At 39.5% G+C, this 22,285-nt stretch overlaps 1 protein-coding gene across 2 annotated transcripts in view; it reads right to left on the reverse strand.

The window, feature by feature from the left end:
* Nucleotides 1-2,816: 2,816 nt before the first annotated feature.
* The window catches only part of si:dkey-178e17.1 (tricarboxylate transport protein, mitochondrial), a 29,054-nt gene continuing 9,585 nt past the window's right edge, over nucleotides 2,817-22,285 (reverse strand). Inside the window, exons 2-10 of one of the 2 annotated variants that reach the window (XR_003274094.1) lie at nucleotides 16,170-16,277; nucleotides 14,342-14,441; nucleotides 8,050-8,188; nucleotides 7,077-7,161; nucleotides 6,617-6,721; nucleotides 6,187-6,302; nucleotides 6,001-6,074; nucleotides 5,325-5,650; nucleotides 2,817-4,201 (exon numbers count right to left, since the gene is read on the reverse strand). Coding sequence is in view for 1 of the 2 variants with exons in the window: in XM_026188079.1 (XP_026043864.1) it covers nucleotides 5,536-5,650; nucleotides 6,001-6,074; nucleotides 6,187-6,302; nucleotides 6,617-6,721; nucleotides 7,077-7,161; nucleotides 8,050-8,188; nucleotides 14,342-14,441; nucleotides 16,170-16,277 (842 nt within the window). In the remaining variant the exon portion in view is untranslated. Of the gene's footprint in view, nucleotides 4,202-4,643; nucleotides 5,651-6,000; nucleotides 6,075-6,186; nucleotides 6,303-6,616; nucleotides 6,722-7,076; nucleotides 7,162-8,049; nucleotides 8,189-14,341; nucleotides 14,442-16,169; nucleotides 16,278-22,285 lie in introns of those variants that run through there. The other variant, XM_026188079.1, reaches the window with a different exon arrangement.

Raw genomic sequence — 22,285 nt, forward strand, 5'->3', positions numbered from 1 at the left:
GACACATTTCAATAAAACAGCTGCATACACCTGAAATGAAAAATGCATGCTACGCGATTTCTGTTGCAGTGAGTGTAAATATTGTGTAACAGGTTTTTGTCCATATCAGCTCTTCCGATCACAAAATCGAATTCAGCACCACGGACAGCGGCCTGGTCATTTTAATGTTACGTTAAAACTAAACGAAAGAGAAATCAACATTCAGACTGCAGCCACCGTGCAATTTGACGAGGTCCTTTTGAGCCGCAGCAACAAAATAATGTCCACTCATGCCGAAGAACTAAGTGCATCCATCCCGCTGAGAGAAAGACTGGAGAACAATGAAATTACTTTCTCTTCACTGGCTCTGGCTGGAGAAAAACAGCCATGGCGGATACTGTAAAAGCACAAATGCAAAGACAATAGCTTTCCTCCACTTTAGTTACGGTCACAAACGTATAGAAAATGCTGGATCTGCAACTCTTTGTCCTGCTTTTGAATCCAGCGGTATCTGATGTACAAATCTGTATGAAGTATTCTAAGGAGTTGCGAGTCCTTTTTGGAGCTTTGTTAATTATTCAAGCTCCATGTTCTAAAATTGCTTGTTTTAATGCATTGCTTTATAACCATGAAAAGATTCAAACATGTTTGCCCTCGAGAAATATTTAAGTAAAAAGTTGTGTGGGGGGCTGGGGTTAGGGGGGCAGTAGAGTGAGACATAAACTTGCGCTAATTCTTTGGAAATGTTTTTCATTAAACATACTCAGTTCGTTTAACCGCCTACAAGCTGCAAGTTGGCAACACAATCAAGCTACTCTCAACAAACAATTTTTTTATTGTTTATTGCTCGTTGCCGAGCAGCAGAAAGGGAGAAGAAGAGGAAGACAGCGTTATGATGCCGCTCCTCATAAAGCCCTATTGTGCGCACTCGAAGGGGCTGGGAGGGGGGGAGGAGGGGGCGTTCTCGTCGGTGAAGTGTGTACGCGTGTTTGATAAACAGCGCCCCCTAGTGCTTAAAGCAGATGAAATGTGTAGTATACAGTACTTCAGTTCATTTCCTTTGAACTATATTCATGTATAATCACCAACTTGAATAATCTGTTTTTGTGATAAAGGTGCAAAGTTTAGTTTCTGTCAGGAAAAACAGCATTTGGCTGTCAATGTTTGTTTTAGGTTTGTTTTTGTTTTTTGTTTGTTTCTTTGTTGCCCTGAGAAAGAAATCAAATATCCACTGTGATTGAAAATGAGTGTGAATCTGTGTGGAGGCCATAAATGCAGGATGTGTAAGATAAACGTATACAATGATGAGAATGAATTACAGTAGAAACAGGAGAAAAAGAATTAATAAAATCAGAGAAAAATGTTTTTAGATCCTGAAATTAGGATAGCATTTAAAAGAAAAAAGGAAAAGGAAAAAGAAGGGAAAAACCAAAAAAAACATGAGACAGAAAATATCACAAGACTGCACAAATGACACAGGCTGTGTGTGAGAGAGAGACACATGAAACAAAACTAATCTTCAAAGTAACACAGGGAATAAACCAAAGACAAATACTAAACAGGGAGATCAGAAGGATCACAGTAGACATGAAAGAAACAGAGGAACAGTCATTAACAAGACATGAGAGAGAGAAAACTATCAGTAGACTAGTCATAAGGTAAAAACAGGAATCACAGACTCAAAAGCACATAAACTAACACTCACTCACAAAATACTGGAATAATAAAATAATAGTAGGTTTAACCTTGTTTTCTCAAGGTTAAAGAAACAAACAACTTAAAATTCTAACATAATAACAGAACTGAAACAAAAACCTAAAGTGAAGTTATTCACAAAATTTTCAAGTCCCAGAAACACAAAACCCCAGGACCATGACAACGAGCCCAGAATTGGATTGTACATCACATTTGTTTAAAGTCAGCATTTCACACGTGCTCCTCTATTACCGTAAAATTGTGAGTGTAAAGGAATATCCTCAAGATGTTTGCACACAGCATGCATTCCTTCCACCTACTGATACTGAACATCATCTCTGGAGACGCTGTTATCACACTCCAAGGAGACCTTCGGTGTTTGCGCACACCAGTTCCTAGGCCTTTCTAATGTCACCCACTAAAAGCTCTTTGTTGAGTTTCAGCTAAGATGAGTTAATTACAGAGTGAGACAGAACATTTACAAACACCTTGATGTGCTGAAGGACTGCAGGATCTGGATCAAGTGATGTCCGGGAGTAAAGCGTGTGAGAAAATGTCAGGGTGCTTCGATGGAACTGAGCCAAGCCACAAGAATCTTTATACTGTAAAGATGTTGAGGTTGCACAAGGGGGAAGTCAAGGAATTATATCACAAACATCACAAACGCAACATTATGACCCAATTAATGGATTTATTACAGTACTGCATTAGATAGCTTCAAGTTTAGCTGGACTCTCCCAAAGAAGAAGAATTCCCCACAGTGAGTACTTTTTTTTTTTACTTTGTTGCTTGAGTTTTACTTATGAGTCCTTCTACTTCCTCATTCAAACTAAAAATTTCAAGTCATCTTCTGCAGAGAGCTGTGCATTCCTGAACCAGTGTTTTGAATAATGCGTGAGAGAGAGAGTAACGAAATGAGTAAGAAAGAGAGAGAGAGAAAGCATGGATAGTTACAGTTCACTGTACAGGCACAAGAGCCAAAACTAGAAGAACGAGTTCCTTGTTCGATTCCTCCCCTACCTGCCTGCCCCCCCCCCCCTTTGTCCTGATGTTATCTGCAGTGAGGAAAAGGGCAGAATAACAGTTAACGAGTGAGGAGGGCAACAAAAACAACCAGACTGCATGCTTCAATGTTTCAGATGTTTATTTTGATTTGTTTTCAAATCCCCCTACAACAAACAACTTTACATTAAAGCACAGACATTAAGTAAGGGACATTTATTGCACAAGCTTCATCAACATGACCCACACACACACGCACACAAACACACAATTCCATATACACAGCATTGGAATACACTGATTTATTATCACAGTATAATGTTCTCTTGGTTGTCTGGCAGTGGTGAACATGAGTACTTTGTCTGGCTGCGCAGAAAATACAGAATAATAATAATAATATTTTCATGAATATTAAATAAAAGACAATTTTGAGAATTACAATACTCGAACAGTGGTAACAACTAGAACAAGCAGACCCCTTGTTGTTATTATAAAAACATGTCCGGACCACACAGTTTTCTTGTATGATGATTAAAGAGCAGGTTAATTAAACATGAAATAAGCTATTGTCACACCTAAAAGGACAGAACAGGGTGAATGCCAGTCAAAAAACAACATTCATGAGTGTTTACAGAAACGTTAAAAATTAGGGTTTCTGGATTTGATGGCATGATGTTGGTTATGTAAACGTTAACCGTTTTAACCACCACAGAAATTACTGTCACCCTGGTGAAGCTGGATAATGCATGAGGATACTGGTCAAGATGTTTTCGCCAACAAACACACCCGCAAAAGGCACATGGAGTTCAACTTTGAATGAAACATGGCACTGAAACAGAATGACGCTGGAAACTGAACAAACTGATTTCCAACAATCATCCAAAAATTTGTATAAGAAACAATTACTGCCCAGAAAAAAAAAGTCACCACCTGGAATGAAGCAAATAGTTAGCATCCTTCCATTGGACAGATAGTGAAGTTTCAGATGGCAATAGATTGAACCCTAATTGATGCAGTGAGTAATTTCTCTTTCTTAAAGAATCGTGTGATATCCTGTGGTCGTGAACTTGATTTAATGCCACTTCAGGAGGATAACAATTTAACTCTGGAGCATTGTAAAAAATAAATAAATAAAAGGCATGTCGTCTGATGAGGTCCCTGTTCCAGAGTCATTGGTGCACTGGGGTAAGAAAAGAGGCGGATGAAGTGATGCATACATCATGGCGAATGCCTCGCACGGGGGCAGTGTTATGATCTGAGCAGTTTGAGTTTCAGCAGCATTACTTGCCCAAATAATGACGTCAGCACATGACCTGAACATCCTCCAGGTTTTTTCAGTAATGTTTGTTTCTTTCCTGATAGCACGGTCAGATTCCAAGATGACAATGCCAGGATTTGTCAGGCTCATATTGTGAAAGAGCAGGTCAGGGAACACAAATCATTGTTTTCACACATGACTTGGCCGCAGACTCATTGAGAATCTTTGTGATGTTCACAGTGGCCTGACACTGCTATCATCAAGATCCTGGCAAAAAAAAAATTAAAAATTAAACCAACCCTGGATAGAAATAAATGCTGTGATATTCCATAAGCTTATCAAAACCATGCCCTGATGATTGCATGCTGTTATCAAAGCTAAAGCCGGTCCAATAAAATATTAGAATTTGTAATTTTTTTTATTTATTTATTTTTTTTAATTTGGCCGAGCAGTGTATTTAGCAGGAAAAAATAAATAAATAAAATAAAAAGTAAAACTGTATCTAATGTAAACAGAACAAAAATCCACACTGGGTGGAGTCAGGTTGGTAAAATATGACCCAGTTAGAAGTGTTGTTTCCACTAAAAGCAAAATAGAAGCCCGATGTTACTTTGTCTAAACAACTCATTGTGTCTTGTAGACTCACAGTGATCTTAAAAAAAAAAAAAAAAAAAAAAAAAAACCCAAACATTTATACACCCGATAAAGAAAAAAAAAAAAAAACAACAACAGTGTGGCACAGATTAACAGCAAATATTCTCTTAATTCTCTATTTAATAATTCACTTCCAAAAATTATGTATCTCACAGTACATAGTCATAATATTTACTATTCTCTTAAGATAATTAGGTTACTTTTGCTTTCTTCTGAACAGACTTTCATAACACAATAGGTTTGACATTTGGCACAGGATTTAAAATATATAATATTCTGTAAGTTATCAATAAATTAAATTGAATCTACACTGTATAAAAATACATGGCAGGTTATAAACCAATTTTATTTAAGGCCCAACTATGGAAGTTGCTGCAGCTTGTGTGACTGCAAACTGCAACCAGTTGCACTCTGGCTCCTCTGGAGTTTTAGAAGAGACAGAAAGCAACGCAAACTCAAGAAAATCCAGCCGGATATCTGCATATTTGCAGTAAAACAGCTGTGAATGACTACATATAATGCTCTTCCCTGACAGAGGCTTACAGAGAAAGTAAACCAGATAACTTAAAATAAAGGTGCTGCTGCTGGCGATGCTATTGGCCAGTATTTTATCTATATATTTATAAACTGGTGATGCATCTTTAGAATAAAGGTTCTTTTTATTATTATTTAATTATCATTTATCTTTCTTTTTCTTCAATCTTGTCAGGGAATGTTGATGCTGAGCATCACTTACACCAGGTGTAGGTGACGCCAGGCCCCCTTTTCTTCTTTTGTCTCCGAGTATATTGACTTCCTGCTCTGCATACAACACTAATCTAAGTTCAGCTCTCTTTTTCACCCCTTCTGCTGTTGGTTTCATGACACAAAAGAGGCCTGCTGAAGTCAGATCTATGTCTGATGCTTGTGAAGGAGGAAGTTGCCACCTTCGTCGTATGTCCAACCACCTATTCTGTTTTCCAGACCATATTCAGAACCTTTACGACCTCCTCATAGATGATGAAAACTATGGCCACATCAAGACATACACGGCCAAGCCGGGGAACTGTTCCTTTATAGAACCTGTAGAGGGATAAAGAAAGAGGGAGGAGTATGTAAGACATTAATTGTTTAGGGTGGAGCCATATTTATCTGCGGTTAGGGTTATATTTTCCAGTATTTTGATTAGTTTTTGTTTTTTTTAATCATTTGGCACATTCTTATTCTTAAAGTGTTTAAGTTTAGATTTTTTCATTCAAGTTCTTTAGAGTAATAAACTAAAGCCAAAAAGCATTTCTTATACAGTGTTGACAGTAGAATCTGTGAAATAAAGAAAGACACATTGTTTTTTTAAAGCTGTGTTGTTTTAAATCAGCTGTGAAACCAACACTACAAGCCAAACCAAACGAAATAAAACATGGAGGTGTACTTACGCTGCCAACCCTTCATATCTCAAGATCTTCATGGCACAGTCCAGCGTGCTTTTATATTTATGTGCTTCTAGACCCTTTAGAAAAAGCAGAAGAGCATTAGTACATCTGTCCACGGGTTGCAAGTTCGTATTTAAAAACACAAGTAAGAAAAAGCGTGTGATTTGTAGCATCTGTTGCATTATGTACCTGCATCCTTGTCTTGATGACATCTAGTGGAGTGTTTCCAAATACACTGGCTGCTCCTGCTGTGGCTCCAAAGAGTCCAGTCACCAGTGGATTTATTGCTTTGTTGGGGTTATCACCTTATGAATGTGACAGAGCAGTATGAAGGGTGGGGTTAGCTCTAAATCAGAGTTAGTTCTAAACTCATTAACATGAAGGATACTAATGTGCTAATTAATTTCACATCATAAATATTAAAAGAAATACTCTATATATATATCAATCTCCACACACTGTATTATTACTATGCAAAACAGCCTTTGGAAACCCAACTGGGGTTCAAAGAACTGCACAATGACCTACAATAACCCTTCAGACCATTTGCAGAGTTGGTCTCTTTTTATTAAATATTGTTTATAGTAATAACAAACCAGCTGTACTCGTGTACACGCACCTTTGTACCAGTTCTTGAGAGAAGTCATCACGAAAAATCGAATAGCCTGGTTGGAGCCTTGCTTCAAGACTGTTGCAGTTAGACCCTGATATGTCCCTCTTAATCCTGTTCAACCCGGAAGCCAGAGGATAAGTTAATAAATCCTTCTTCAATTAAATTAGACAGCACATTGAATAGAAAAGAACCTGAATACCACAGTCCAATCCCAATTTCCAACTTAAGGGCTAAGAACTAAAAGCCTCACAATCTTAACTGACATCACATCTCAGGTGTTTCAGTATGAGAGGCTGTAAATGTTGTTGGAGGGGGAGGGCAGGGGGGCAGTCTGTCTGATGATTTACACAATGATATGAGAGTGAATATTGTTGTTGATGCTTGACCAGGGTCAGTGTTTCCCAGTGCATTACCCTAACCAACCAGCAGATGTCAGGTGAATGTCATGCATGAAGCCCACGTTTACCTTGAGCCCTGATCATCTCTCTGACTCCGTGGAAGAATCCCTTGTATTTGGGGTTGGCTGATGTCTGGTCATGAATGAATTTAACCTTGGGAGATTAAAGACACAAAAATACAGACGATACATTTTACAGATGTGGGAGTGAAAACTGAAGAGGTTTAGTGTAGTTCTCTTACAAAGAATATTTCTCTAAAAAGGTTGGTAACTTTAACCTTCAGTCAGTGGTTTTCAACTAGTTTTACTTCATAAGCCGAAGACACAATATGACAAAAATCATGATGAGAATAATTTATAAGTCATTCTTAACAATTCTTCATAGACTCTGATAAAATTGTTGCTATATCAAACTGTATACAAGCCACAGCCTGCACAGAATGTGGCACACATTATTTTATCTCAGTAATCTTTTAATAATCGCTGGAATCCAAAATTGCAGCCGAAATAGCCGCAGTCTCTCACAGGGCTAAAACAGTGAAGCAGAACACCGCACCCTCTCACATCCACACAACCAAACCTGTCTTTGAGCTGTGGGAGGAAATCCTCACAGACACAGCGACACACATGCACACTCCCCACAGAAAGGCCCCAGCAGACAAAAATTACAACCAGAAACCTTATTGAGGTTTTTCAGGTGATGTGAGCTCTAACTGCTGCACCATCATGCTGCCCACTTTCTGAAAACGGTCACATTTAACAAACGGTCCATTTAGACAACAGATTATGAACACCCCAAGATGTCCATCTTTGCACTGAAGTCCCTCTAACATGAAGTGATTTTAAAATGCACAAATATCTCTTATCCCATTTAGTAAAATTTCATTATTTGCAGTTCATAATTTATAGATTATAATTCACAGTGGACCTACAAAGGCACCAAACTATTGCACTTTATCTAAGTTTTTATACATTTTCATACATTGACACTGTTGCTCTCTCTATATTTGAGGGTCAGCTCAGATGAGCTTCAGTAACACACCTTGACTGTTTCCATTGGGCAGACCACCAGAACAGCCTCCATGACCCCGGCTCCAAGCCCACACAGCAGGCCTTTGGTGCTGTCCAGTCGACCGGACTCATCCTTGGCGTGGTTACTGAGGAACTCAAACACCCCAAACCTAACAAGTAGGAAAAAAGCCAGCAAAGAATTATGGGAAATGTAGACATAGGAGTGTCTGAGAAAAACAGACTGAATAACAAAGTTAATCTCATTTAATAATTACATGTGGGCAATCTTTGTGATTACACTGTGAACTGTGAAATAATTTCTTCTACAAATACTCAGATTATTTCAGTCTTTCACATGGCAACACTGCAAGTTCAAAGTTGATTTAAGAAATTAAACTACCCACTGTAGTCACGTTTGTTTTTACTAAAATTGAGTAAACTAAATAAATTCAAATAGATAGTAATACTGCAGGCAAAGGTAAGGGTTTTCATGTCTCAGTGAGCACAGATGAAATTAGAAAGCTTCTTCCAACTCAGATTTTTGGAGAAAGCAAACTGCTGTAACAGCCTAATGTGTTCAGGCGTTTTAATTTTATCGTCCTGCATCCTCATTAAAGATGAACCAATAAACTGCAGAGTCTCAGTAACCAATGTGTGACCAGCAACAGCTGCCATGGAAGCCAGCCCAGCTACAGAGAGGTGTGGTTTGTGTTTCTCTGCAAATGGTGTGCCAGCAAGTCCTTTGCAAGAAAGGTTATTTATAGATGGAATTGAATTGTGGCGGCGGGAGGACACTGCCTGGTACATTTAGCAAAGAGGAGGGGGAGCACAGACATTAGGTCTTGATGAATGCTTTGTTTTCCTCTCTTTTCTCAGTCTGCTTGAACCATTTACCTGCTGTTGTAACAGGTCTAAAAAAATAAAAAAAACTAGACTCGCTTCATCGGATTTTAGTTTTCTTCTCCATCTGCCGTTCTAACCAAGACTTACTTCTGCTCATTAACTCTCCACATCTGTTCCTGTCTCACTACTCGCACTGATTCAGATTGTTTTGAAAGACAGGCTCCCCACAATAAACTGAATCCTTAGCAGCACCTAACAGTACATAAACATAAATTCCTGTCTTTTCTCACACCATTTGCTGACTACAAACACTGTTTTACCTTAGGGCAAATTAAAAAATAAAGCTCTTCCGCACAGCATGCTAGAATGATGGCAGAGCACTTAATGACTAACCTTGTGAAACAAATGCTATTCATTAAAGTCTGCCGAGGAGAAATATGCTACTGTCAGGCTCTCTCCTTTGCCAATTTACTCTATAGCCTCTCCCCGACTCATTTAACAAGTGGACTAAACTTTACAGTCAGAATGTGACACATCGTTTGGCTGACATCCACAGTCACAGATGAGTCATCCTAGATAGTGGACTGCTGCCCAGTCTTCGTTAGGGGGTCGTTTTTATAGGGTCACTTTTTTCTGTCGAGAAGACGAAGGAAAGGAAAGGAAAGGGAGAAGAAAGAATGCTGATGCTGATATGGATGAAGAGCTAAGGAGAGACAAAGGTCAAAAGCTCTCTTGCATGTCCCTCTCTTACCTCCCTGACAACCTTCCAGCATACTCCATGGCACATGAGGGTGCACAGGCAATCAGTTAATGGAATGAGCGGGCTGGAAGAAAAGGAGTGATGGAAAAGACGAAGGGGAAAGAAGATGGAGGAAGTAAGGAAAAAAAAAGGCAGGGGTAGAAAAACTAAGCAGACCAAGCAGTGCTTAATAGAAAAGTGTCAAGGTATTCTCCATTAATCAAAACTAACTTTCCAAATCTCAGCAGTTTTTAATTTCTCATATTCATTTTTATTTTTATTTTTTTAAACTCAAGTATTTATTTTCTGCAGTATTTTGAAGTCACTGGTTTTCCCTCTGATCCTTTTAAATATACAGCTTTTGCAGATTTAATTATAACTATAATAATCATTATTATTAGACATTTAAAGGGGTAAGAATCTTAAATGAAAAAGACCAAAAGACATGTAGACAATGGAGACAAAGGCATTTCATACACATTTCTGTATAAAATGTGACCACTTGTATGCAGTTTTAATTTTCAAAGTAGGCTGATCTCAAGAGCAGAAATAGAAGATGACCTTACCCATCACAAAAAGTCAAAATATCCTTATCAGTTTGTTAGTCTTTCTATCAGTAGCAAGTAGAAAAAGCATTTTTGAAGGACCATTTATATGTTTCAAATCTGCTTTTAATTTTGTCCTTTTTGTGATTTTATTAAGAATTTTTAATATTTTTTCTTTAGGGCTGACAAAGTATAAAAAAAAGTTAAACAGCTGATTATAGTCAACAGCTAAATGGGTCACAAGCTTAAAAGATTCCTGGCCTAAATGTGTATACACCACAGAGAGCATGTTATACGAATGCTAATATGCAATGTGGCCATTTATAAAGATTTTTAAACTTCACTGCACAGTAGAAAGTGTCCAAAATCCATATATAAATGACATCATATTCCCTTATAACATTTCTATGGCAATAAACGGCTTTTCGCCACCCTGCCATATTCCCTCACAGAAAATTCTCCTTTGAGCTGAAACAAAACCATTCAGACTCACTCTTAAAATGATGCTAAAGGCTGATTGACACACACACAAACATATACACTGTGCATCAGCATAAACACACCCAAGTCTCCCTGTTTGTAACCCTATTGAGACCCTGTCGGAGTTTGAGTGGCATCTTTGCTCCGCCTGGCTGGGCCTGTCTCTCTATTGTACAGACACACGTTACCCTCCAGCATAACACACACACACACACACACACACACACACACACACACACACACACACACACACACACACACACACACACACACACACACACACACACACACTTAGTTTTTTGTTCTTCATTTTAATCGTTTTGCCTCCTATCCCCTCTCTCTTTTCTTTATTTTGTGTGTGTATACGTATGTATGTAGAACCATCTTTATGAGGATCAGTTTGAGTTTTAGAACAATGGAGTGAGGACACAGTGAGGAAGTGAAGATTTTTCATTTTCCCACACCCCTTCAAAGGGCTGTTTGAGGGTTAATACTTTCACTTTCAATCTCTGTCAGTCTGCCCCAGGGCAGCTGTGGCTACAACTGTAGCTTGCTTTCACCAGTGTGTGAATGTGAGAATGAATGAATAGTGGTATTGTAAAGCGCTTTGAGGGGTCCCGAAAAGCACTATGTAAAATGCAATCCATTATTATTATTATTATTATGATAAAAGGTAAGAGTTAGGTTTCTATTGGGTAAGGCACTAGGGAGTGTAATACAGTGGGGCAAAAAAGTATTTAGTCAGCCACCGATTGTGCAAGTTCCCCCACCTAAAATGATGACAGAGGTCAGTAATTTGCACCAGAGGTACACTTCAACTGTGAGAGACAGAATGTGAAAAAAAAAATCCATGAATCCACATGGTAGGATGTGTAAAGAATTTATTCGTAAATTAGGGTGGAAAATAAGTATTTGGTCACCTCAAACAAGGAAAATCTCTGGCTCTCACAGACCTGTAACGTCTTCTGTAAGAAGCTTTTCTGTCCCCCACTCGTTACCTGTATGAATGGCACCTATTTGAACTCATCATCTGTATAAAAGACACCTATCCACAGCCTCAAACAGTCAGACTCCAAACTCCGCCATAGCCAAGACCAAAGAGCTTTCGAAGGACACCAGGAAAAGTATTGTAGACCTGCACCAGACTGGGAAGAGTGAATCTACAATAGGCAAGCAGCTTGGTGTGAAAAAATCAACTGTGGGAGCAATCATCAGAAAATGGAAGACATACAAGACCACTGATAATCTCCCTCGATCTGGGGCTCCACGCAAGATCTCATCCCGTGGGGTCAAAATGATCATGAGAACGGTGAGCAAAGATCCCAGAACCACACGGGGGGACCTGGTGAATGACCTGCAGAGAGCTGGGACCAAAGTAACAAAGGTCACCATCAGTAACACACTACAACGGCAGGGAATCAAATCCCGCAGTGCCAGACGTGTTCCGCTGCTGAAGCCAGTGCATGTCCAGGCCCGTCTGAAGTTTGCCAGAGAGCACATGGATGATACAGCAGAGGATTGGGAGAATGTCATGTGGTCAGATGAAACCAAAGTAGAACTTTTTGGTATAAACTCAACTCGTCGTGTTTGGAGGAAGAAGAATACTGAGTTGAATCCCAAGAACACCATACCTACTGTGAAGCATGGGGGTGGAAACATCATGCTATGGGGCTGTTTTTCTGCCAAGGGGACAGGACGACTGATCCGTGTTAAGGACAGAATGAATGGGGCCATGTATCGTGAGATTTTGAGCCAAAACCTCCTTCCATCAGTGAGAACTTTGAAGATGAAACGAGGCTGGGTCTTCCAACATGACAATGATCCAAAACACACCGCCCGGGCAACAAAGGAGTGGCTCCGTAAGAAGCATTTGAAAGTCCTGGAGTGGCCTAGCCAGTCTCCAGACCTCAACCCCATAGAAAATCTGTGGCGGGAGTTGAAAGTCCGTGTTGCTCGGCGACAGCCCCAAAACATCACTGCTCTCGAGAAGATCTGCATGGAGGAATGGGCCAAAATACCAGCTACTGTGTGTGCAAACCTGGTAAAGACCTATAGTAAACGTTTGACCTCTGTTATTGCCAACAAAGGTTATGTTACAAAGTATTGAGTTGTATTTTTGTTATTGACCAAATACTTATTTTCCACCCTGATTTACGAATAAATTCTTTACAAATCCTACCATGTGGATTCATGGATTTTTTTTCACATTCTGTCTCTCACAGTTGAAGTGTACCTCTGGTGCAAATTACTGACCTCTGTCATCATTTTAGGTGGGGGAACTTGCACAATCGGTGGCTGACTAAATACTTTTTTGCCCCACTGTATGTCCATAAATGTTCTCACAAAAATAGCTACACAAATATGTGTGTGTGTGTGTGTGTGTGTGTGTGTGTGTGTGTGTGTGTGTGTGTGTGTGTGTGTTCACACTTGTCTGAAGATAAATGTCACTGCTACAAAAGAATAACATAATTATACTGAATGCTAGTGTGGCATTTATGCCTTGCCTTGTGGGTAATGGACTAGAATAATTGGAGAGTGTGAGTTAATGGTTTCAGGTAGAAGATCACAGCGGCTTTAGCTAAAAGGGTTCCTTTCATTCCACGTTCCTTCAGTGCATTTATATTTGTACATATGTACTCTCTACCAGTTTGTGATTATTAGAATATAAGCATGCGATCTAAGATTTTAATCAACAAAGTTAAAAGCAAAAACTTTTTTAGAAAGCTTTGAGTTCAAGTGTCATTTCTGTCTGATATCAAGAAAAATGTCAATGAGAAGAAAGACGGGAAAAAGCTTTAAAAAAATGACACATGGGTTAAATTAAAATGATTCTTATTTTATGTTCTTATTATTATTTATAGAATGATGCAAGCAATCTGAGGAAAGGGTGTATCCCATACATAGCATAAAAGCTGGGTGTAGCTTCTAGGTCTAAAAAAATGAAGCCACTGAGCAAGTAACTTAAACCTCCATTCTATCTAATAGACAGCAGGGGTGATTCCTCACGTTGCAGGTTACTGTTGTATAGAAGTCTATGGGAAAACAGCCCTCAGCTCAGTTGCTCTGTAACCTCAGTAAACACTTTCCTGATGAATTTATGAGCTCAGTCTTTTGTTTCAGAAATGAAGATAGTCTCACTATGCTGTCAATCCACCCTTTGCTCGTCAGGTACTTTCAAAACACCATGACGAAAATGCTCTACCCTAGACCTCAAAACAGGACTTTCATAACAAATGGTCACCATGGCTACCTCTGCCTTTAATGCTGTGTACATGCTCAGTTAATTAACAAAGTGAAGGTACCTAAAATGTGTCCTCTAAAACAATTCCTTCACACTAACTGCTGTGTCATGTGAAAATAGATCTGCTGACCACACATCCTCCTAAAGACAATCAAAAAAGTTTTTTTTAAAACAAACAAACAAAAAAACTGATTTTATACAATGATGATGAGGAAGAAAGGAGAACTAAGAGGGGCAGAAGGAGGAGGAGTATATACAGCATCACTGCGATTCCATTTTTGATTCCATTTTCTTACACCGTAACAAAGTAGAAGTGCAGTAAATCTGCAAGCAGCATTTACTGTGTTGTGACTGTGGACATTGCTCTTTACGTCAGCCATATTTTAACTTAATAAACTGAGAATATTACATCACAAATTATGCTCAAGCAAATGTATTTACCTTGCACATGACAGACCTCTGCTTTATAACATACCTGACAGCAGATTTGGGTATGGATCCATACAGCAGAGAGCTGAGACCTCTGTACAGCCCTTTGATACCGTGACTCTGTACTGTCTGTTTCACACAGTCACCTAAAGCAGGTACACAAGCAGCAAATATTATAGAATGAACATGATATGCATATTTGCATACAACACAGTTTGCTTTCTAATTTTCAAATATAAAAATTCTACAATTTGTCTGTTTTTCAGGCTGAGTGCATTAACCCTTTAGAGAATACACCAATACACTTGTCATTTACACCTCAATCATCAACATCACAAAAGAGCATGTAGCAACAGTAATTAAATATAACATATATATGCCACAGATAGGCTGAACCTCAGCTGATATTTTCACAAAATCTGGTGTTTTACTTTAAGCTTTTTCCTGGCTCTTGGCTGCATCAGTCCAGCAATCAAAGTTCTCCAATGAAGCCAACTGAACAAGAAAAGCAGCAGCTGTCTTGAGTGCTCATTAGCACGGTCTCCAATCCTCAAATCCTCAAATGATATCCACAGATCCTGGGTGTGTTTGTGTACACTCGTATGCATGGATGGCGAGTGTGCATTGGTCTGATCTAAGTCATATAAACAAGCACAGTGACAGCCTGCCAGAATCACTAATGTACCTGGGGATGATGGGTAATTAGATAATGAGCTCCCGAGAGTGTTGCTTTTATTGGATTATTGTATGTTTTTTTTATCATTGTTTATGCTCTCTTGCTGCAGAAATACTGTTTATTTTATTAGGTTTTGCTGAAAATTTGAATAAAAGTAATAAAGAATACTGTTTTTGAGCCTGTAGTAGATGTCTGCCACCAGATTAAATCCTGCACTCCCTGGTCACTTCATTAGGTACACCATGCTAGTGTTTTGACTTGCTCAAATGCCACGAATAGAGTTATGCTTCCAATTTTATAAATATTAACAAAAGCTTAACAGATTCAATAATAAACATAATGTCTGTAAGTACATATCATTGGTGTAAAGCAGTCCATTGATGGGTTGATGAAATGTGTTGCATGTAAAAAAAACAAAAATTAAAATGATAACGCAACCAAAAAGAACCAGACAGGATGACATGGGCCGTGCATGCACTGTGGTCATAAAAGGACAGACATGGCCAGGCTGTTTTATGTAAAGCGTTCCATCATCTTTTGTCAACTACCCTAGATTAATCCCAGAAAGTTGATTTTGTGCATCTGGATGTTGAAACTGAAGAAGCCACTTGGATGACTGACGAAGAGTAACAGAATCAACTTTCTGGGATTTCCTTGCCTGGATGATTGAGCATGCATCGAGACATTTTTATCCCATATTAAATTCACATTGTAATTCGTGAGTCTGTTTTCCCCCAATTGAGTTATTGCTATCACTTCCTGTTTTATTCTGATCGTTACTCTTTTTCAGTGTGTAGTGTTTAGTTGTCTTTCTCCTCCTTATTTTCACCTATCTCTCAATACCCTGCTGTGTCCACATATGCTAATTACCCTCATATTTCTGTTACTGCCCCTGTGTGTCTAACAGTTTTTGAAGTGCTATGAGTTTTGAGTTCCTCTAATCAGCCTAAATAAACGTTTGCCTTCTGTTTACATCTGCCTGCTGATGAGTCTGTCCTCTTCTCTCATAATTCATGTGACTCTTGGTTTGAACTTCAGGAGGTTGGCCATATTTACATGCTCAAATGCACTGAGCTGCTGCTATGTGATTAGCTAATTAGATGTTCACATTAATGTGTGACTGAACAAGCATATCCAATGAAGTGGCTGGTGAATGAATTCCACTCATTTTACACTATTCCACTCACTGCATACAAACCTATTCCTCTATATTTTGGTGGATTGGCCTTCTCATCCAGCTGTAACTGGGTCTTGACATACTCTGTGGGAAAGGTGATGCAGATCTCTATGCCACCTGCGATTCCACCTGGAAACACAAAAGAAATCAGACCCAATCATCATTCATTCAGAGAACATACAAGAACTGCCACAGACAAAAGTGGCACCAATTTAAAAGTGAACACTGAAGAAAGAAAACCAGCTGCTGTGTCTGTTTGGGTGCAGCCTTACTTAGACTGCTGCTCCCCTTAAGAATTACAAGGTACGCCATTACATCATGGATCATTATAGTGACTCCACAAATGGCTCTCCCTCCATAAACATTAAAAGCGCTGCTGTAGAGGGAGGAAGAGTAACGAGCTGGGCAAAAATGAATCAACTGTTCCTGTCTCAATGAAGAATGAATAAACTAGAAGGAGGTTGTGCAAGAAAATTCAGCTGCCACTTACACGTTTGACTATTTTCTTTACCTAAAGCATTAAATGAGTGTTTGGAGAAAGAAAAATAGGCAGAAAGAAAGCAAGAAAAGGGTGATTCTTAAGTGATTCTTGCAGGGTTTGGCCTGAAACCAGCCAAAGACAGTGAGTTACTGCAAGTAGATGAGGACAAGTGTTCAAAGCCAAAGAATAACACAGATGAGTCACAAGGAAAGGAGGAGGGATGGAGAGACGGTTGACATTAATTAAATTATCCACGGCCTACAGGGAGGGGTTCCATTACCGAGGCCAAGACCCTCCATTAACTCAATGACACAGATGAACACACATGAACAGCGTGCACGAGAGGCACAAGCAAGTCACGGGTTTACACAGACACTTACAGAAATTAGTGCTTGAAAAAAAAATCTAATCAGAAATGAGAAACCTCTTACAGTAACACATCTAAATTTGAGCAAAGACCAAAACAATTTCCCCAAAGACCACAGGAATCCAACACAGTGAAAATCAAATCATCTCACTCAAAGTGAAGTACTGACGTCATACAAAGTGCAGGAAATGGACATTTTAAAATCAATATTGGGTGTGACGACCATTTGCCTTTAAAACAGCATCAACTTTTAGCATTAGTTGACTCACTCGTGCTGGGACACCAGGAAAATGTGAACAAAAGAAAGCATGTATTTTCACCACTATTTTTGACAACAAAATACATTTTAAGAATGCAAAATCATGACGTTTTCACGTTGATATGTTGACCATAACAATGAGTAACATGAGGGTCCCCGTAATCAGATTCTGTAAATATGGGAGAAATATTTAGTGGGGAAACCTTCCTGGTTTCCAGTCTAGTTTCTAGCCTTTAGTTCAAGTACTATTCACCATTTATGTGCATGCTGTTGACCTTTGAGCTTCAAGTAGGTGCCTCTTAAAGAAAAACTTAGCAGCACATGTACTTTTTTCACAAACTTTGTGGTGTTTATGTTTCATTGAATCTACTCTTACATCCACATTTGCCTGGTACATGTCACTGAACCTTAAAAAAAATAAAAGTAGACTGCAAGGTATCATCAACGTGTGCAGCAACATTGCACATGAGCCTAGGACTTCCAAGAAGCCCAGTCAGTCGTGGCTGATCTTGGCCCTTTTTCTGAGGAGCTCACGTTGCTTCTGTTTGACTTCAGACACAGTATACCAACACAAATGGCAAAGACTAAACCTTATCTGCCTCGGCTGCCACTGGCCTTTTAAATGACACACTAACTTTATAATAATCCTACTTTATTCTGGACTTCTACATTTTTAGTAAGTTTTCATGTTTCACTTGTTGTTTATTTAAGACTGCGTACTTGAAACCCTCTGTGCGACTTCTTCTGACTGTACAACAAATTGCCCATTAAGGTAGATAAAGGCACGTTTGGTCCTTGAATGTTTAATCCACCAACTATGAGTTAAACTTTTTATTAGCTTTAATATTTTATGTGCTTTTATAAACAATGACCCGGAAACAGGTGATTGTTAATTAACTTTTCAGCAACATATTTCATTATTAGCAATTTTCCATTTAGCTGCCCTTGATTCTCAGGAGTCTGCTAAGCCGAATGCCAATGTAGCTGCCCATGCTAAACCAAATTCTAACCTCATCTCTAAAATCAAGCATGACAAACTGTCCTCAGATCTGAAAGCCAAACACAAGATCACCACACACAGACAGACATACATTTTAATCAGGAGGCTCGTGAGCTGTAATGCTGCTAATCCTGCTGGAGTAGTAAGTAATCGTACGCCAGCTGAGGTGTAACAGAAATCACATGAGCTTTACAATACTCCATTCAGCGACATCCATCCTGATCCAGGATCAGTGGCCCAGTGTGTCTTGGATAGAAGACTAAACAATCAACATTATTCTTCTGCTTTGTGCCAAGACGTCTCTGCATGTAAAACCAACCAGCACTCACTCAGAACACAGCGACTCAGCAGCAGAGACAAACACAAGATCAATCCTCATCAGACACAGCGCCTGCGGAGGAGAAGCTGCCCGTTTGTCTCCTAGTCCATTTTGCAGCATATACCCAGTACTGAGGCACACACGTGCCTCTACACACATTTACAGATGACACCCTAAATGACTCCTGTGAGCTGCCAAAACTGGGTTACATGAGAAAAATGGCCATTAATCTTTATCTTCCCGGGCTCGCTCTCCCTCTCCTGCTCTTAATTTTTCTCTCGGCAGCACCTTCCTTCCTCTCTCCTCATCCCCCCACTACTCTTCTTCACTCTGTGTCATAAAATCGATGCATCGATATGGATTTCTGACACTTAATATTACAAGAAAGAAAATTGAAAAGAGTAAGCTGAACCCAGAAGAGGTTAAAAAAAAAAAAAAAAAAAAAAAAAGGAGTCCCTGATACAAATATGCTTCTACAGACTGTTAAAAACTTAGACTAAACAGCAGTTTATTAAATCAGACACAGATGTGCCATTTCAAGGTAACACTGTCACTCTCTGGGCAGAGAAGATAAATTTATAACTTAATCAACACCTCTCCGATTTCACAGATGGGCCCTGCACAGTTGAATGCCTGCATAGCCAAAAATGTGTGAGACATAAATCTCAGAATTATATGCATATGAGGCAAGAATACACTTTTGTAACACTTTCAGGATTTCCCTGAAACTTTGGATCCTGGTTGCAGGAATCTCCTTCCATTCAGCTACACCGCTGCTGTGACTAGGCTCAATCAGCCATCTGGTTTCAAATTCATTCCAAATTAATTAATTCACACCAAATTAGAACTAGACCACAAACCAGACCAGACAGCCACCTGGTGCTGAAACATTTGCACATTTATAATTATTACAGCAATCCGCCCAGACACTGTTAGCTATACAGTTACCTTTTGCTTTCTTGCATTTTAGTTTTCCTGGTGTTGAAAAAAATAAGGATACAGTGTGTTATGTTGTGTGTTTTGCTCATCCGAGGTTGCATTTAAATGAATTTAAAACCTGAGATGTACCAATTTTTTTTTTTTTATTTCCTGATATTTACAATCTTAGAATTGAAAGGCAGTTTTCTTTTTTCACATGACTATGTATAAAAATCCTTACCAAAACACAGTCTGTTCACAATTATAGACGATAAAGAAAAGGGTTGCATCCATAGAAATGAAAAGATGGAATAGTTAAGGAAGGTTTCTTTTATATAAGAAATGTTGGCACACCCAAAGAGGTTTTGTGCTTTTTCCCCCCAGAGGGAAATCACCAAGATTGTAGTACAAATTTTTTCAGACATTTTGACAAGCGAACATCATTTCACTTGCAGAAATAATAAGATTTCTGTTAATTAATGTAGCACAGGCCTGCTATCTTTATTATATGTGGTACAATAGTGCTCAGTCACCTCCAAAGGTCCATTTAAGCCAGGAGAAACCCTTTAGGTGCTTATTGACTTATCGCTTAAATGACCCACCATTTCAACTCCACCTACTTTTGAACTCATTCTTTATGTACACATTGACCAACTGAGATTAACGAATGAAAAATCCACACATACACAAATTGACGTCCATTGTTTGTAGTACAGAGAGACACAGAGGAAGCCAGGTGAGAAGACAGCCAGGCAGCCAGCTGACAGGGAAGAGCAGCTTCTGAAATCCTGTCCTGTCTGCTATGGTGACTAATGAGCACCCAGCACATCTGGTGCACTAAAAAAAAAAAAAAAAAAGAAGAAGGAAAAAAAAACACAAACAACTTCCTTTTTAGTTAGGAAGACCTGGCAATGTGGCATGTTTTACATATATGGGAAGTACCGTTTCTATCGGTATTTATATTTTTTTCACTAGCAGTATAGGGTTAGCTCTTCAGCCTGCTGCACTAAATCACTGATGCAGTAAAAGTTAAAGACAATAGAACACACCCAAAATAATCTGTGTCGGTCTGTGTGTTTTGCATCAAAATGTATTATTAATTCGGATGTTCTTCATCAGGATGGTTATCGGTTACTTCCAATTCTCTGGTGGGGAGAAAACACGGGAAAGAGTCTGAGGGAAAGATGTTCTTACGGTCAAATCTCCAGTCAACATGAAGAACGTAGCCAGAGGACTGATGCACTTCAAACAGGAGGTGTCATATTAGTAGTGCTGCGATATTTCTGTTTGACTTGCGCAAAAGATGAAAAGAATAATTCATCTGACGTCTGGCCTTTTAGGCTTCCTCTGTCCTGGATAACACTCTGTAATTCTCCACTGATGCTTAATTATATGAGGGGGATGTTGATTAATTTTACATAGGAGTCGATTCAACTGCCTAGAACCCTGCAGCATGAAGGCTGTACTCTTCTTTACATGAGCAGAGCAACTACGCACAGGTTGTTGTGACAAGCTGTACATCTGGAGACAAGGCTGAATTTGTATTAGTTATGTATTTATGTTGAATGACAACCAACTTTCAGCATCGGTTAAAGTAACGTTTGCAACAGTGTCAAAAAGGCATTAGGTTGTCTACGATGAAACAACTTCTCAACCAATCTTTGACCTCAGGAAACAGCTTCCTGATGAGTTTATGCTCTCACTTGTTTGATACAACACAATGCATGGCCCCAAATGGAGACAGAAAGGGGGATTGAAGGGGACGATCTTGGCTGTCTTTACATAGACTGCTAATTTCCTGCTGTATAAATGTTCTGTACTCTCTGATTTCTCAGTGATTCCCAGCCTTCATCTGTGATCCCTGGCCCCAATGTGGCTTTGATACTGAACTAATGGCTTTAAAATGGAAAGCAGTGTCAGAACAGCTTTGTCACTCTTTCATACAGAGTCTATACACTCTCCACTCAGTGGTCAGCAGACTGCAAACACAATCTCCGAGAGCCCTTCTCATAATATCAGGGGATTTCAATCATGCCTCTTTGGACTCCACACTGCCCACCTTCACCCAGTATGTGACCTGCTCAACCAGAGACAATAAAACACTGGACTTACTGTATGCCAATGCTGAAGAGGCATACAGTTCATCACCTCTCCCTCCACTGGGCAAATCTGACCACAACCTGGTGCACCTTGTCCCTGTGTATGAGCCCTTAGTGCGCAGGGTGCCACCAGCCACCCGCACAGTGCAGAGATGGTCAGAGGAGAGCGAGGAGGCTCTTAAGGACTGTTTTGAGTCGACTGTGTGGGAGGTGATCTGTGACGACCATGGAGAGGACATCGACAGCCTTACTACATGCATTACTGACTATATTAATTTCTGTGTGGATAACACCGTACCTACCAGGACTGTACGGTGTTTCTCCAACAACAAACCTTGGATTACCCCAGAAATTAAAGCTGTCCTCAAGCAGAAGAGGAGGGCCTTCAAATCCAAAGACAAAGAGGAGTTGAAAAGGGTGCAGAGAGAGTTGAGGGGACTGATAAGGAATGGGAAGGACAGCTACAGGCAGAAGATGGAGAACCAGCTTCAGCAAAACAACGTTGGTGAAGTCTGGAGAGGCCTCAGAACCATCTCAGGCCACAAACAGCAGAACTCTCTGCCTGGGAGGGATGTGAGATGGGCAAATGAACTGAATCATTTCTTCAACAGATTTGATTCAACCATGAGACAATGAGACAGTCTACAACATCGGCTGCAGACTCACCCACCCCCACTGCTGCTGTTCCACCTCT

The sequence above is a fragment of the Astatotilapia calliptera genome, chromosome 12, assembly GCF_900246225.1.
Source record: "Astatotilapia calliptera chromosome 12, fAstCal1.2, whole genome shotgun sequence".
Classification (NCBI taxonomy): Eukaryota; Metazoa; Chordata; class Actinopteri; order Cichliformes; family Cichlidae; genus Astatotilapia; species Astatotilapia calliptera.